This window comes from Nicotiana tabacum, chromosome 18 (genome assembly GCF_000715075.1).
Source record: "Nicotiana tabacum cultivar K326 chromosome 18, ASM71507v2, whole genome shotgun sequence".
Classification (NCBI taxonomy): Eukaryota; Viridiplantae; Streptophyta; class Magnoliopsida; order Solanales; family Solanaceae; genus Nicotiana; species Nicotiana tabacum.
This window is the reverse complement of record NC_134097.1, coordinates 93,391,157-93,405,008: the sequence shown is the minus strand read 5'-3', so window position 1 is coordinate 93,405,008 and position 13,852 is coordinate 93,391,157. Positions and strand designations below refer to the sequence as shown.

Here is a 13,852-nt window from a genome sequence, read left to right as displayed (position 1 = left end):
AGTGCACCATTTTATATCTATACAACCTTCAGAAATTCAAATTTATTAAACTTTTCAAATTTGGATATTGATTTACTTTATTTCTACCAAAGTAACCTTTTAACTATACTTTAAGTACTTTCCAACTATTATTACTGATAGTATTAGAGAAATAGAAGTGAAGAAAAAGCCGAGAAATAAAAGGGGACCGGACCGGACCGGATGTTGACAAATTTCATGTCAGTGTTGTTTAGAAGGGCCGTTTGTTATTGTTGTGAGAACTCAGAAACAAGATTTCTTATCTAGCCTAGGATCTCTCTCTCTACCCAAAAAATTAGTTTACGCAGCTCTTTCTCTTTCTACAAAATAAAAACAGTGGCCCCAACAGCAGAAGATCAAAATCTCCAATCTTTTGTTCAGTTTCATTAGGATCTGCCCCAGCTTCTTCAATGGTGTTCACACTTTGCTCTTTCCTTTTATTCACTTCATAATAATAATAATAATACTATTATTATTATTATTGTCCAGTATCAATTCTCCATTATTCTTGAAAGGGTCTTGATATAAGAGGTGGTTCCATGATGTGGGTCTAAAGGTATATTAATCTTCTCACTACTTTTGATTTATTCATATTTGACTTTAAGTCCAAGAAACATAGGATTTCTATTTTTGTTTTATTCATGTTGTAAACAATTTGTCTCTAAAATTATGGGTTTTCTCATTGTTGAAATTGAGTCACACACTTTACTATATTATATACAGTAGACTATAGATTTGAGTATAAGTGATCTTTCTTATAATGGGCTCTTTTAGCTTCTGTTTTTTTTTTTTAAAAAAAAAAAATCAAATTCTAAAGTTGTCTTTCTTGGAATTGTAGCATGCGAGCTTTCAATTCATTTGTTGGTGCTAATCAGTAATCACTAAGCTTTAGCCAAATGCCTTTGGACTTATTTTGGTAAATTGTTGTATTGTTGCTTAATTGATTGGGCATTAAATATAAAAGTACCTTCCTAATTTTTCCTTTTGGCTGTAGGCTTTAACTTGACAAATTTAATGTTGACATCATTTTTGGATTATCTAATCCCTGTGACCACAGTTTGATTCATACTGCATTACCTATCATAAGGATTTTCTAGTCAAACTAAAAGTAAAACGATAATGGTCGACTTCTTAAACCATCCAATTCATTATCTAATGAAAGATTGTGTGTTTCTGTTAGGTTATGAATATCCAGTAATTGGACTTAGGTTGTTTGGGACTGAGGTGTAGTTGTTTGTTTTCGAGAGTTTTGATTTCAGTGTTTGTAACATAGCAATGTGCTGTGCTATCAATGTACTTATTTAGTTTTCTACTTCTCTTTTTCACTATTCAAATTGTTAGAGATAAAATTTACTAGGGTTAAATTTTAAGCATGGCAGCCGAGGATAGTCATAGGTTACGTATACCCTTAGCTTTTAGGCACAAAAGTTGCAACTTAAAAGCCATGTGAGAGTTGCATACCATTTCTGCCATTAATGGCATATGTTGAATGTGAAGTAATCCTCACATATATTGTACATTAAGCAAGTGAACATATGCCCTCTTCTTTCTGTCCCCATCAATTCTGTATATATTACAGTTATGCTGCATGCTGATACGGATGCTACTCTGCTCCTTAGATCCTTGTGGAAAAGATATAGTAACATGAAGCAATCTGAATATTATATTTTTTTGCTCTCAATATTAACATACATTTTTTTATGGAATGCCTTAATAAAGCTTTATGCCGTTGGTGTTTGTTGTAATGTTTTGGGTTCGTTGTGCGTGCATATGTAGATGAGATTTTAATGTCTCGCATCCTATTTCCTCTAGGTTGTCTTTTCAAACTTTTTACATTCCTTTAATGGGTTTCTTAGCTAATTTGGACTGATATCTACCGAAGAAACCTGAAGATAAACAAAATAGATAATTTCAAAGTTTTAAGTATTAAACATCATAATCAGTGAACAACTTGGTTTCATTGAAGTCCTTATGCTTTCTGCTGTTGGCAGGAATGGGAATACAAGTGCATAATAAAGGCTACTTGCCAAGTCATTATTCCATGAGGGACCTTAGTGAAGATTCTAACAGTAGTAGTTGGCCTCTCTTTTACGGAGATAAGACCTTCACAAATGGACAATATTATAATGGTTTCGTGTCGAAGACAAAAACGGACGCATATCCAGGATATAATAAGGATGTACTAAAGCAGAAAATACTTGAACATGAGTCCATATTCAAGAATCAGGTAATTTGATTCTAGTTGTCGATCTCTAGTTTTCTAATAATCAGGAAGACTTCAGTTATTTTTAATCAAAAAAGGAATCTTTAGTTTTAAGTTTGGTTCTACATCTGGTGATTCTTTGAATTCTTTTTTCAAAAAGGAGTTTAATTCTACATCTGGAGCTAACAGTGAGACCGGTTGTATTCTCATTCTCCTTAAGTTGTTACCTTCGGCATGTTTCTGCACAAAAGTAGTCCTTGCCTCCCCCCCCCCCCCCAACAACAAACCCCCTCTTTTTTTTTTTGGCATCATGTCCAGTTGTCCACTGGTACTGCCGAAGTTTACTTATGCAAAACATTGCTTGTAGGTGGTGGAACTGCATCGCCTTTACAGAATCCAGAGGGACATGATGCATGAAATTAAAAGGGAAGAACTGCACAAACTTCGGACATCAGTGGATCCCTCCTCTTCGTCAAGCCTCCTAGGGTCTCAAATACCATCTGAAGATACTCGGAAATGGCATATCACCAGCTTCCCCTCGCCAAATTATGGTTGTGCTAGACCATCTAAATCGGTTACAAAAGTTGTCAATTCTCCCTTGGGATTTCCAAAAGGGAATGGTGGACAGTTTGATCAATGCCAAATGCAAAATGGTTGTTCTTCAAATATATGTGAAGTTTCGGAGAGACCGTCAAAAGTCCGGAAAAAGTTGTTTAATCTTGAACTTCCAGCTGATGAGTACACTGATGCAGATAACAGCAAGCAGTTGCAGGCTGATGGAGGATCTTTCAATCCAAGTTATCGAGTTAATGGAAACTACAGAGTCGCCCAAGAGAGTAGTACAAGATTGTTTTTTGGTGATGGTGCTGCTGCAAAGAGTAATTGCAGAAAAAGTACCTTAATGTCCAATACATGTTTAAGAAGCTCAATTGAGTTGGCTGATCTCAATGAACCAGCTCAGCTTGAAGAAGGAACTCCATCACCAGTTGATTTTCTCAGTTATGCTAACAATCATAGAGAGAGTAGAGGCCTAAATGTTACTGCTAAATCAAATCCAGCATTTGTGGCTTTTCCAAGAGATTCCACTAATGGGTCCTTAAATAGCCTAGATGTTGACAGTAAAGGCAAAGAGAGGGCGTGGTTATCTTCTGCTTATGTAACTGGTAATACCTTTATAAGTTTTTTTTCCTTCTGGTTGAGTTTGACAGAGTTTAGGATTATGTTAGAGCTTCCTCCTTTCGTGGATATTTTGTAATATTATGTGAGGTGTTTACTTCCTTTGTAGGTAACGTCAAAGGCTTGGCACCAGTACCTCAGAGTCTTGAACAAGACAAGCTACCTACACCTTCCGATCCAGCACAGGTAATGTTTAACAAGGCTTATCGGTCTCCTGGAATCCATCCACTTCACCCTACGAGAGATGACCTTTGGAAACAGAGAGCAGTGCGTAGTTTAGAGACATTTCATATAAACCGTGAACATCCATTTGCTAATTCCTCGGAATTAGCCAATTCATGGTCACACACTGTCTGTTCTTGGGGAAAACCCATTGGTAACATTACTCAGAGTCCACAGGCATCTCAGAGCCATGACATTTTTGGAGACAAATGGCAAATCAATGATAATTCTAGGTTGATTCCAGGTTTGGCTAATCAACCAATGTGGAACAGGTTTGACCACGGTTCCTCTTTGGCTTCCAAAGAATCGCCAGTTGGCTTCCCGTCAGTTGCTAACCGTGCTATGGTTGAAAATGTGCCATCTGCGCGAACTTCTACTAATGGATTTCAGAAATTTCTCAGTAGCACCAATAAAATGGACTCAATATCTGAAAAGGGTTTCGATTTGAATCTACCATCTGAGAGTTCAGTAAATGAGGGTGCATCAAGGTGTGATATTGAGTTGGTTGATGGGAAAAAAGAGCTTCAAGACCCTCTATCAGGGTTTCCATGGCTTAAAGCTAAACAAGCCTATGCAAGCCCACCTTTTTGCCAGACTAACACGTCGAGAAATGCTTCATCTCTTGAAGATCGCAGTATGAGGGCCACAAAAGAGAATCGAGAGACCCAAAATGTCAGAAAAATTCTTGGGGTTCCAATTCGTGAAAATTCATTGGCTTCCAATAATGAATCATCTTCGCTTGTTTCCACTTATGTTACTCTTCAGTGTTCGCCCGAGGGAGAAAATTTTAGACATGAATGGAGGAATATGGTGATTGACATTAACATGCCTTGTGACCTTTCTATGAGTGAGTCTGAGATACCGGCTGCTGTCGAACCAGTTGTTGTGGAGAAGGTGATGGAGACGAAAGCTAAAAGTATCAGAAATTGTTTCGATTTGAACTCGTGTATTACTGAAGATGAAGATCCTTTCTCTATTGAAAGCAATAATATCAATGTGAAGGCTGTTCTGGAGATAGATCTGGAAGCCCCCGTTGTTTTGAAAGCTGAGGAAACTAATGTCACTGAAGAAGGTGACAAGCAACACGAGGAATCTTCCCGATTTCCTGAAGACAAACCTGAGCAAAGACGGGAAGAAGTTGTCAGGATTGCAGCAGAAGCAATTGTTGCCATCTCATCATCCAGTCAGTGCATTCGCATGGAGGAAGCCTGCAATGATCTGTCCGATGATCCTTTGGAATCCTTACAGTGGTTTGTTGATGTAGTCTCTTCTTGTGCTGATGAACTTGAGAACAGGCATGAAAGATGGACAATAGGCAAGGATGGCGCGAGCATTGCATGCTCAACTGCCAAGGAAATAGATTACTTCGAGGCAATGACATTACAACTGACGGAGACCAAGGAAGAAGATTACATGCCTAAGCCTTTTGTTCCCGAGGTCCAAAACTTGGAAGGCGCAGGAGCCACTGCACCAACAAATCGAACCCGAAGAGGGCGTGCGAGGAGAGGACGGCAACGTAGGGATTTCCAGAGAGATATCCTTCCTGGTCTGGTTTCCTTATCGAGGCACGAGGTGACTGAAGATATTCAGACATTTGGAGGGTTGATGAGAGCTACAGGGCATCCTTGGAATGCAGGTCTGACAAGGAGGAGTGGCACCAGAAATGGAAGAAGTCGGAGAACAGTGATCGAGGCCATCACCCCGGACAATGTGTTGACCCCAATAAACCCTCCTCTACTGCACCAACTTAATAATAGGGAAAGCAGTTTGGAGGATAAAAACCTAACAGGGTGGGGAAAAACAACTAGACGCCCTCGCAGGCAAAGATGCCCTGCAGGTAATCCTCCTCCTTTCCCGTTAATTTAAATATGGGAATGAGGATGTAATTTATCAATTCATCATTTATAGAGATTGAGATGACAGATTAGGGACTTCATGAAATTCAGATGTGAAGTTGTTAGCCATGGGGATTGTCCGTGTACATGTCTTTGTAGCCTCCCATTGTTGATAAATCTTCCATTGGTTTACTGACTTTGATATTCTGGGACAAGGCTGGTGTAATTTCTTGTGGATTTATACAGCATTCCTTTGGTTATACTTATTTCCTGCTGCTCAGCTGAGGAGAATATAGGAAATTCAAGCAAACGTTTGCAGAATATCTAGCTACATTCTTTCCTCGTTTGTGACAATGCATGCATATTTAGTATAAGTGTGTGTGTGTGTAGCATTTACGGGTGCCTATTACACAGCTCACTAACTCCACCTGGGTACCTATTATTCGGCGGCGGTCCGGCGCACCCCTACTATATAAAGCTCCCCCAATTTCCCCCTTCATGTATGGTTATCTGATGCCATGGAGGGGCCTACTCTCATTTCGGCTCTTTTTTCTTGTAGTTCGGCTTCTTCCTCTTTTCAGAGTTGTACCTTACATGATGTATTTGATCTCGGTTATAGGAATAATAACAATATTATTATGAGCTACTTTAGCTAACATATATTCTTTGGAAAAGGTAGTGAGTCTGTCTGAACCTTCTATTGAAGGGTTGGGCCCGTTCTATTAAATGCTATTTATGGGGTTCTTCATGATTTTTTGGGACACCTGTCTTTGAGTGATATACTAGGGGAAAATTTGACCTTTTAGAGTGTCGGATGGGCTGGAAGACTTGGTTAATCCTTACCTCATGATCTAACTTTTGAGACTTTAGTTAAGCCCTAGACTCAGTCTCTTCCTATGGCATCAAAATCAGATTCATCTCAATTCTCGATTTGTTCAAGGTTGGGCGTGTGAGATAAGTTTGCTTTACCAGAAAATCATTTGTATAGGGTGGACTGGCTTTTTATAATTCATTCATTCGTATTACTTCCCATAGAATTCTGGATGCTATTTACAAATAACTAACAAGTAGAGAACCAAGAAATTCATTTTTATAATTCGGAATTAAGTAGCTAACAAGAAGAATGTTGTCGAAAATGGAAATTCATTGATAGTTCCATGCGCGAGAGCGAGACATTATTATTGATAAAATTAGAGCTAAGTAATCTTAATCAAGTCTCAACATTTTTTGACCAATATTTCTATGTGAAGCCAAATATTAACACTGATAACTATTCTTCAATTCATCAAAGTCCTTTTCATGACCTCAAATTCACCAACTATTTTTTTCTTTGTATCCACTATAACCGAAGATAAATACTCCTTCCGTTCACTTTTACTTAATACTTTTTGACTTTTCACGCCCCTTAAGAAATAATAAATGAAGTTCATAGTTTACCATGATACCCATATTAATTGATGCATATTTTATTAGATTTGAGAAAATGATTTGATATAAATAATAAATATTGTGGGTATAACAGGAAAAAACAATTTGTCTTCTCTTGATATGCGTAAAGTAACAAGTAAAAATAAAAATTTATTTTTAGTATACATGCCAAGTAAAAGTGAACGGAGTAAGTACATAAATAAAAGGAATTTTGTCATATCCTCTCCTATTTTATTTAGTGAAACGATGCTCTCACAAGAAGACAAAAGCTGCAAGCTTCAATATTGTTAGGATTTTGCTCTGAATTTCTAATCTATTAGACTCTCTTTCTTGGAGGAATGAAAACGACTCCTAAAAGGATTAAATCTCCTTAATATGTCTTATCCTTTTCTTGGAAGACAAGTTTTGCACATCTATAAATTAGAGATCTCTGCTTCTCACAAGAGCACGAAAAAATATATATCTACAATATAGTCATTAAAGAATTTTGTTTAGGGGGAAATTTTTCTCTCGATAGTTTTTCTTCTTTTATATTAGTTTTATCATATGTACATCAATTGACCAAACCATTATAAACTATTATGCTTAGTTTAGTATATTTTTCTTTTGTCATCTGATTTATCGTCCACCAAATTTTGTATTGTTAGTTTCCGCATGCACCATATTATTTCAATCCCAACAAGAATGTTATAACTCCATCCTCACATGTCTTAAATTTTTTTTTTTGCATTGATTGTTAGGACCCGTTTGTCCATAGACACGTTTGTATTCGATTTTTTTTTTTTCAAAACGTGTTTGTCCATAAAATCTTGCAAGTTTTTAGAAATTTTTTAAAAATGAGTTTTTCAAAAAACAAAAAGTGGTTTTGATCACTTATTAAAAAAATATAGAAATTTTTATTTTCCCACTCACAAAACTGTACTAACATGTTTTCAAATGAAATGCATGTCCAAACATAAATTAAAATTTATGTTCTACTTTTTTTACCCTTCGGGTTAGGGGTAAGGTCTGCGTACATATTACTCTCCCCAGTGTGGGATTATACTGGATTGTTGTTGTTGTTGTTGTTGTTGTTCTACTTTTTTTCAAAAATTAAATTTTTTATGTGTAAACGCCTACTTAATATCTTAGTAGCTATTTTAAAACTTTAAGCTCTCATAAATGAATTCAGAATTTTAAGTCAATAAATACAAGATATTTATACCTGCCACTATTTTAGATGGAGATTTCATACTTTGATATAGACATAAGTTTACTAAACTTTCACCCTCAAGATACGTTCTCACTCCCTTATACATTTTAACACTAGTTGGGAGTAGCCCAGGCTATGCCCGGGCCCAACATAGTGAAAATAGAGGAATACAATTATTGAGATATTTGGAATTTTTATTCAAACAAATGTGTGATTATCTTGTTTTTGTTATGAATAGTTTGTACATTGGATACTACTTTGAATACTACATTGGATGCTACATTGGATGCCCATGTTGTGAATAACTTAAAGATTAAATTTCTTACTTTATGTCCATCATCTTTACTTTTTATGCCTATAAAAGGTCATGTAATTGCAATGGAAAAATACACCAAAGTGAAAGAAGAAAACATTTCTCCCTTCTTTCTATCTCTTCTTATTTACATTTTACTGCATTACTTTTATTTTATTACACGTTATCAGTACGAAGCTCTAATTTTATTCTTAACTCCCGCTAAGTTGAGCAGGTATGTATCATTACAATCATCTTATTTATGGCAATACATATCATATGCTCACTGTTTGCAGATTACTTGTGCGCTTGGGCATCTTAAATAGTTTAAGTACATTGCAGTGATTAAATAACTATTTCCTTCCGTGCTCAACTCTTAGAGGACTTCAAAGTCATCAAACTAGCTAAGCACTAATGTCATGGACTCCCTGGATCAAAACATATCTTTAAGGCATTTTGAAGAACTGTGAGAAATGAATTGACAAGAAATAATTTCTTAATTACTTTATATTTATTGGAACATATAAATAATGTTAGTCACGTTCAATTCTATTAACACATATATATCAATAATATAAAGTGAAATGAAACAAGTATGTATTCTACTTTATGGCAAGAATAAAATGAAATAGTAGATTGTTAACATGATATAGCTCTATTTTCATTTCTTTTACCTTAATCGTTTTGTTTTCATTAATTGTTTATTATTATAATTATTTCTCTAACTTATTCATCTTTTATGATAGTTTTCACTATATCAAATTTATCAAACCTTGAATTTGTGGCACTTGACATCACCGGAAGGAACTATTTATCATGGGTTCTTGATGCTGAAATTCACCTTGACGCTAAAGGTCTTGAAAATACTATTATACAAGGAAATGAAGAATCAAATCAGGATAAAGCGAAGGCCATGATTTTCCTTCGTCATCATCTACATGAAGGGTTAAAAACTGAATATTTAACCGTAAAAGATCCACTTGAATTATGGATTAATTTGAAGGATCGATATGACCACCTAAAACTTACGGTATTACCGAAAGCTCGGTATGAGTGGATACATTTAAGGTTGCAAGACTTTAAAACCGTAAGTAAGTATAAGTCTGCTATCTTTAAAGTAAGTTCTCTATTAAAATTATGTGGAGACACTATCACAGATGAGGACTTATTGGAAAAAAACATTTTTTTACTTTTCACGCTTCAAATGTGGTGCTACAACAACAATACCGTGAAAAAGATTTTAAGAAAGATTCTGAGTTAATCACATGCCTACTTGTGGCTGAGCAGAATAATACTCTATTAATGAAAAATCATGAAGCTCGTCCCACCGGGTCAGCTCCATTTCCGGAAGTGAATGCTGTAGCAACATATGATAAGTTTGAAAGAAAACAAAATAATTACCGTGGTCGTGGGCATGGTCGTAAACGTGGACGTGGCAGGGGGCGAAACAATTATCGTCATTATGGTGGAAATAAATTGGAGAACAATAAGGGTTCTCAAATTAATCATTCAAAAGGTAAAGCTAGTATGTGTCACCAATGTGGTATGAGAGGTCATTGGGCACGCATTTGTCGTACGCCAGAACATTTTGTCAAACTTTATCAAGCCTCCCTCAAGAAAAAAAAATGTGGAAGCACACTTGACCTTTCAAAATAATGATGATGAAGCAGGTCCCTCAAATAAATATGATTCTAAGGCACATCTTGCATATAAAGATGATGATTTTGAAGGCCTAACAAATATTACTCATTTAGAAGTTGGAGACTTCTTTGAGGATATTGACTGAAGAACTAATCATCTTACTGGGGAATAAAACTATAAAAGTTGTTATTTTTATGTTTGTAACTAGTTTATTTTTCTTGAGTGTATTTTCCTAATGCATCATGTGTTGCTAGTTTCTACATTCCTAATGTATTTCTTAATGTTTTTTTTTTCGCTTGTCTTTCATATTTCTTATGATGTATTATTTGTTTTTTTTTATGAAGAATATGAAAATTTTCCAGTCTTCAGTTGGACTCAAGATTAATAAAGATGATATATGTCTTCTGGATAGTGCTACAACACACACTATTTTAAAAGATAAGAGATATTTCTCTTATTTGGTAATGAAAGAAGCGAATGTTAATACAATATCCGGTAGTACAAGATTAACTGAAGGTTCTGGAAGAGCCAATTTATTACTACCAGGACGAATAAATTTGGCTATTGATGAAGCACTATATTGTAGTAAATCTCAAAGAAACTTATTAAGTTTCAAAGATATTCGCCAAAATGGCTATCATATTGAGACTACAAATGATGAAAAGATTGAATATCTTTATATTACTACAATAATGTCCGGTAAGAAATATGTGCTTGAAATGTTACCTGCTCTTTCCTCCGACTTATACTACACAAGTATTAGCAGGATTGAAACATATGTCATAGTAAACGAGAAGTTTACTAATCAAGATAATTTTATTATTTGGCATGACCGGTTGGGTCATCCTGGTTCTAATATGATGCGTAAAATAATTGAGAATTCACATGGACATGCATTGAAGAATCAGAAGATTCTTCAATTTAAGGAATTCTCTTGTGCTGCATGTTCTCAAGGAAAATTAATTATTAGACCATCAACTATTAAAGTTAGGATGAAATCCCCTGCATTTCTGGAACGTATACAGGGTGATATATGTGGGCTCATTCACCCTCCATGTGGACCATTCAAATATTATATGGTTTTGGTAGATGCATCTACAAGATGGTCACATGTGTCCTTACTATCAACTCGCAATATGACATTTGCGAGATTGTTGGCTCAAATAATAAAGCTAAGAGCACAATTTCCAGATTATGCAGTTAAGACAATTCGTCTTGATAATGCTGGTGAGTTTACATCCCAAGCCTTTAATGATTATTGTATTTCAACTGGGATAACAATTGAGCATCTGATTGCTCATGTTCATACACAAAATGGTCTAGCAGAATCATTGATCAAACACCTCCAATTAATTGCTAGACCAATGCTTATGAGAACAAAACTTCCCATTTCAGTATGGGGTCATGCTATTTTGCACGCAACAGCACTTGTGCGGATAAAGCCCACAAGTTATCATAAAGTCTCCCCATTGCAATTGGCTTTTGGTCATGAGCCAAATATTTCCCATCTTAGGATCTTTGGTTGTGCGATATATGTTCCAATTGCTCCACCACAACGCACAAAGATGGGTCCTCAAAGAAGGTTGGGGATATATGTTGGATATGAATCTCCTTCTATTATAAAATATCTAGAGCCGATGACTGGAGATTTATTTACGGCAAGATTTTCTGATTGCCATTTTGATGAATCAGTATATCCAACATTAAGGGGAGAAAATAAGCAGTTGAAAAAGAAGATAGATTGGAATGCATTATCACTGTCTCATTTAGATCCTCGAACAAATCAATGTGAACAAGAGGTTCAAAAGATTATTCATTTACAAAATATTGCAAATCAATTGCCAGATGCATTCACTGACCTACCAATGGTGACTAAGTCACATATTCCAGCTGCTAATGCTCCAATTCAAGTTGATATCCCGACAGGGCAATTAATTAAAGCAAATGAGTCTAAGCCATGCTTGAAACGTGGTAGACCAATCGGTTCTAAAGATAAAAATCCTCGAAGAAGAAAAGGAGCAAGTGATCAAAGTGAACATAACACAGAGGTAGTGGCTCAAGAAGAGCACCAAGACGTAACAAATGATAAGACCTTAGGAGAGGTCCAGGTACCTGAAGAGATATCAATAAGTTATGTCTCAACTGGGAAAAGATGGAACCGAAATAATATTGTTATCGATAACATTTTTGCTTATAATATTGCTATTGAAATAATGCAACAAGATGAGGATCTTGAACCAAAATCTATCAATCAATGTAGACAGAGAAATGATTGGCCAAAATGAAAAGACGCTATCCAGGCAGAGTTAACTTCACTTGGAAAACGTGAAGTCTTCGGACCCATAGTTCGAACACCTGAAGGCATAAAGCCAGTAGGGTATAAATGGGTTTTTGTGCAAAAACAAAATGATAAAAATGAAGTCGTTAGATATAAAGCGCGACTTGTGGCACAAGGGTTTTCCCAAAGGTCTGGAATTGATTATATGGAGACATATTCTCCTGTAGTGGATGCTATCACCTTCAGGTATCTCATAAATATGGCAGTGCAAGAAAAACTTGATATGCATCTAATGGATGTTGTTACAGCCTATTTGTATGGATCATTAGACAACGAAATTTTTATGAAAGTACCTGAGGGATTTAAAGTGCCAGAAGCATATAAAAGTTTTCAAGAAACTTGTTCAATAAAGCTTCAGAAATCTTTATACGGATTGAAATAATCAGGTCGTATGTCGTACAATCGCCCGAGTGAATACCTGTTGAAAGAAGGGTACAAGAATGATCCAATTTGTCCTTGTGTCTTTATAAAAAGGTTTGGATCTGAATTTGTTATAATCGCCGTGTATGTTGATGATTTAAATACCATTGGAACTCATGGGGAGCTTCCAAAAATAGTAGACTGTTTGAAGAAAGAATTTGAAATGAAAGATCTTGGAAAGACAAAATTTTGTCTTGGTCTACAAATTGAGAATATGAAAGATGGAATATTTGTCCATCAATCAACATACACCGAAAAGATTTTAAAGCGATTCTATATGGATAAAGCACATCCATTGAGTACCCCGATGGTTGTGAGATCACTTGATATAAAGAAAGATCCATTCCGACCTCATGAAAATGATGAAGAGCTTCTTGGTGCCGACCATATCTTAATGCAATTGGGGCATTAATGTATCTTGCCAATAATTCCCGACCAGATATAGCTTTCTCAGTAAGTTTATTGGCAAGATTTAGTACTTCGCCAACACAAAGATACTGGAATGGTATTAAACATATATTCAGATACCTCCAAGGGACCATTGATATGAGTTTATTTTATTCAAATGAATCCAAGCCATCATTAATTGGTTATGCAGATACAAGATATTTGTCTGATCCACACAAAGGTCGATCTCAGACAAGCTATTTATTTACAAGTGGAGGTACAACCATATCATGGCGTTCGACAAAACAAACTATGGTTGCTACTTCTTCAAATCATGCAGAGATAATAGCCATTCACGAAGCAAGTCGAGAATGCATTTGGTTAAGATCTATAACTCAACACATTCAGCAAACATGTGGTCTTTCTTCGAAAGAGAATATTCCAACAATATTGTATGAAGACAATGCTGCATGCATAGCTCAATTGAAAGGAGGATATATCAAAGGAGATAGAACAAAACACATTTCACCGAAATTCTTTTTCACTCATGATCTTCAGAAGAATGGTGAAATAGATGTACAACAAGTTCGTTCAAGTGATAATTTGGCTGATCTGTTCACTAAGGCGTTACCAACCTCAATATTTAAAAAGCTGATATATAATATTGGAATGCGTCGTCTTCGAGACATTAAGTGATTTT

At 35.7% G+C, this 13,852-nt stretch overlaps 1 protein-coding gene across 2 annotated transcripts; it reads left to right on the top strand.

Annotated features, from left to right (window-relative positions):
- Nucleotides 1-248: 248 nt before the first annotated feature.
- Nucleotides 249-5,711, top strand: LOC107768492 (uncharacterized). 2 transcript variants are annotated; one of them, XM_016587620.2, is made up of 4 exons: nucleotides 249-574; nucleotides 2,010-2,245; nucleotides 2,589-3,384; nucleotides 3,507-5,711. In XM_016587620.2, exons 2-4 carry the CDS (start codon nucleotides 2,012-2,014, stop codon nucleotides 5,483-5,485), a joined length of 3,009 nt encoding a protein of 1,002 aa, XP_016443106.1. In that variant the 5' UTR covers nucleotides 249-574; nucleotides 2,010-2,011; the 3' UTR covers nucleotides 5,486-5,711. The 2 variants fall into 2 exon arrangements, with proteins under 2 accessions (XP_016443106.1, XP_016443107.1); XM_016587621.2 differs by lacking the exon at nucleotides 2,010-2,245.
- Nucleotides 5,712-13,852: the final 8,141 nt, after the last annotated feature.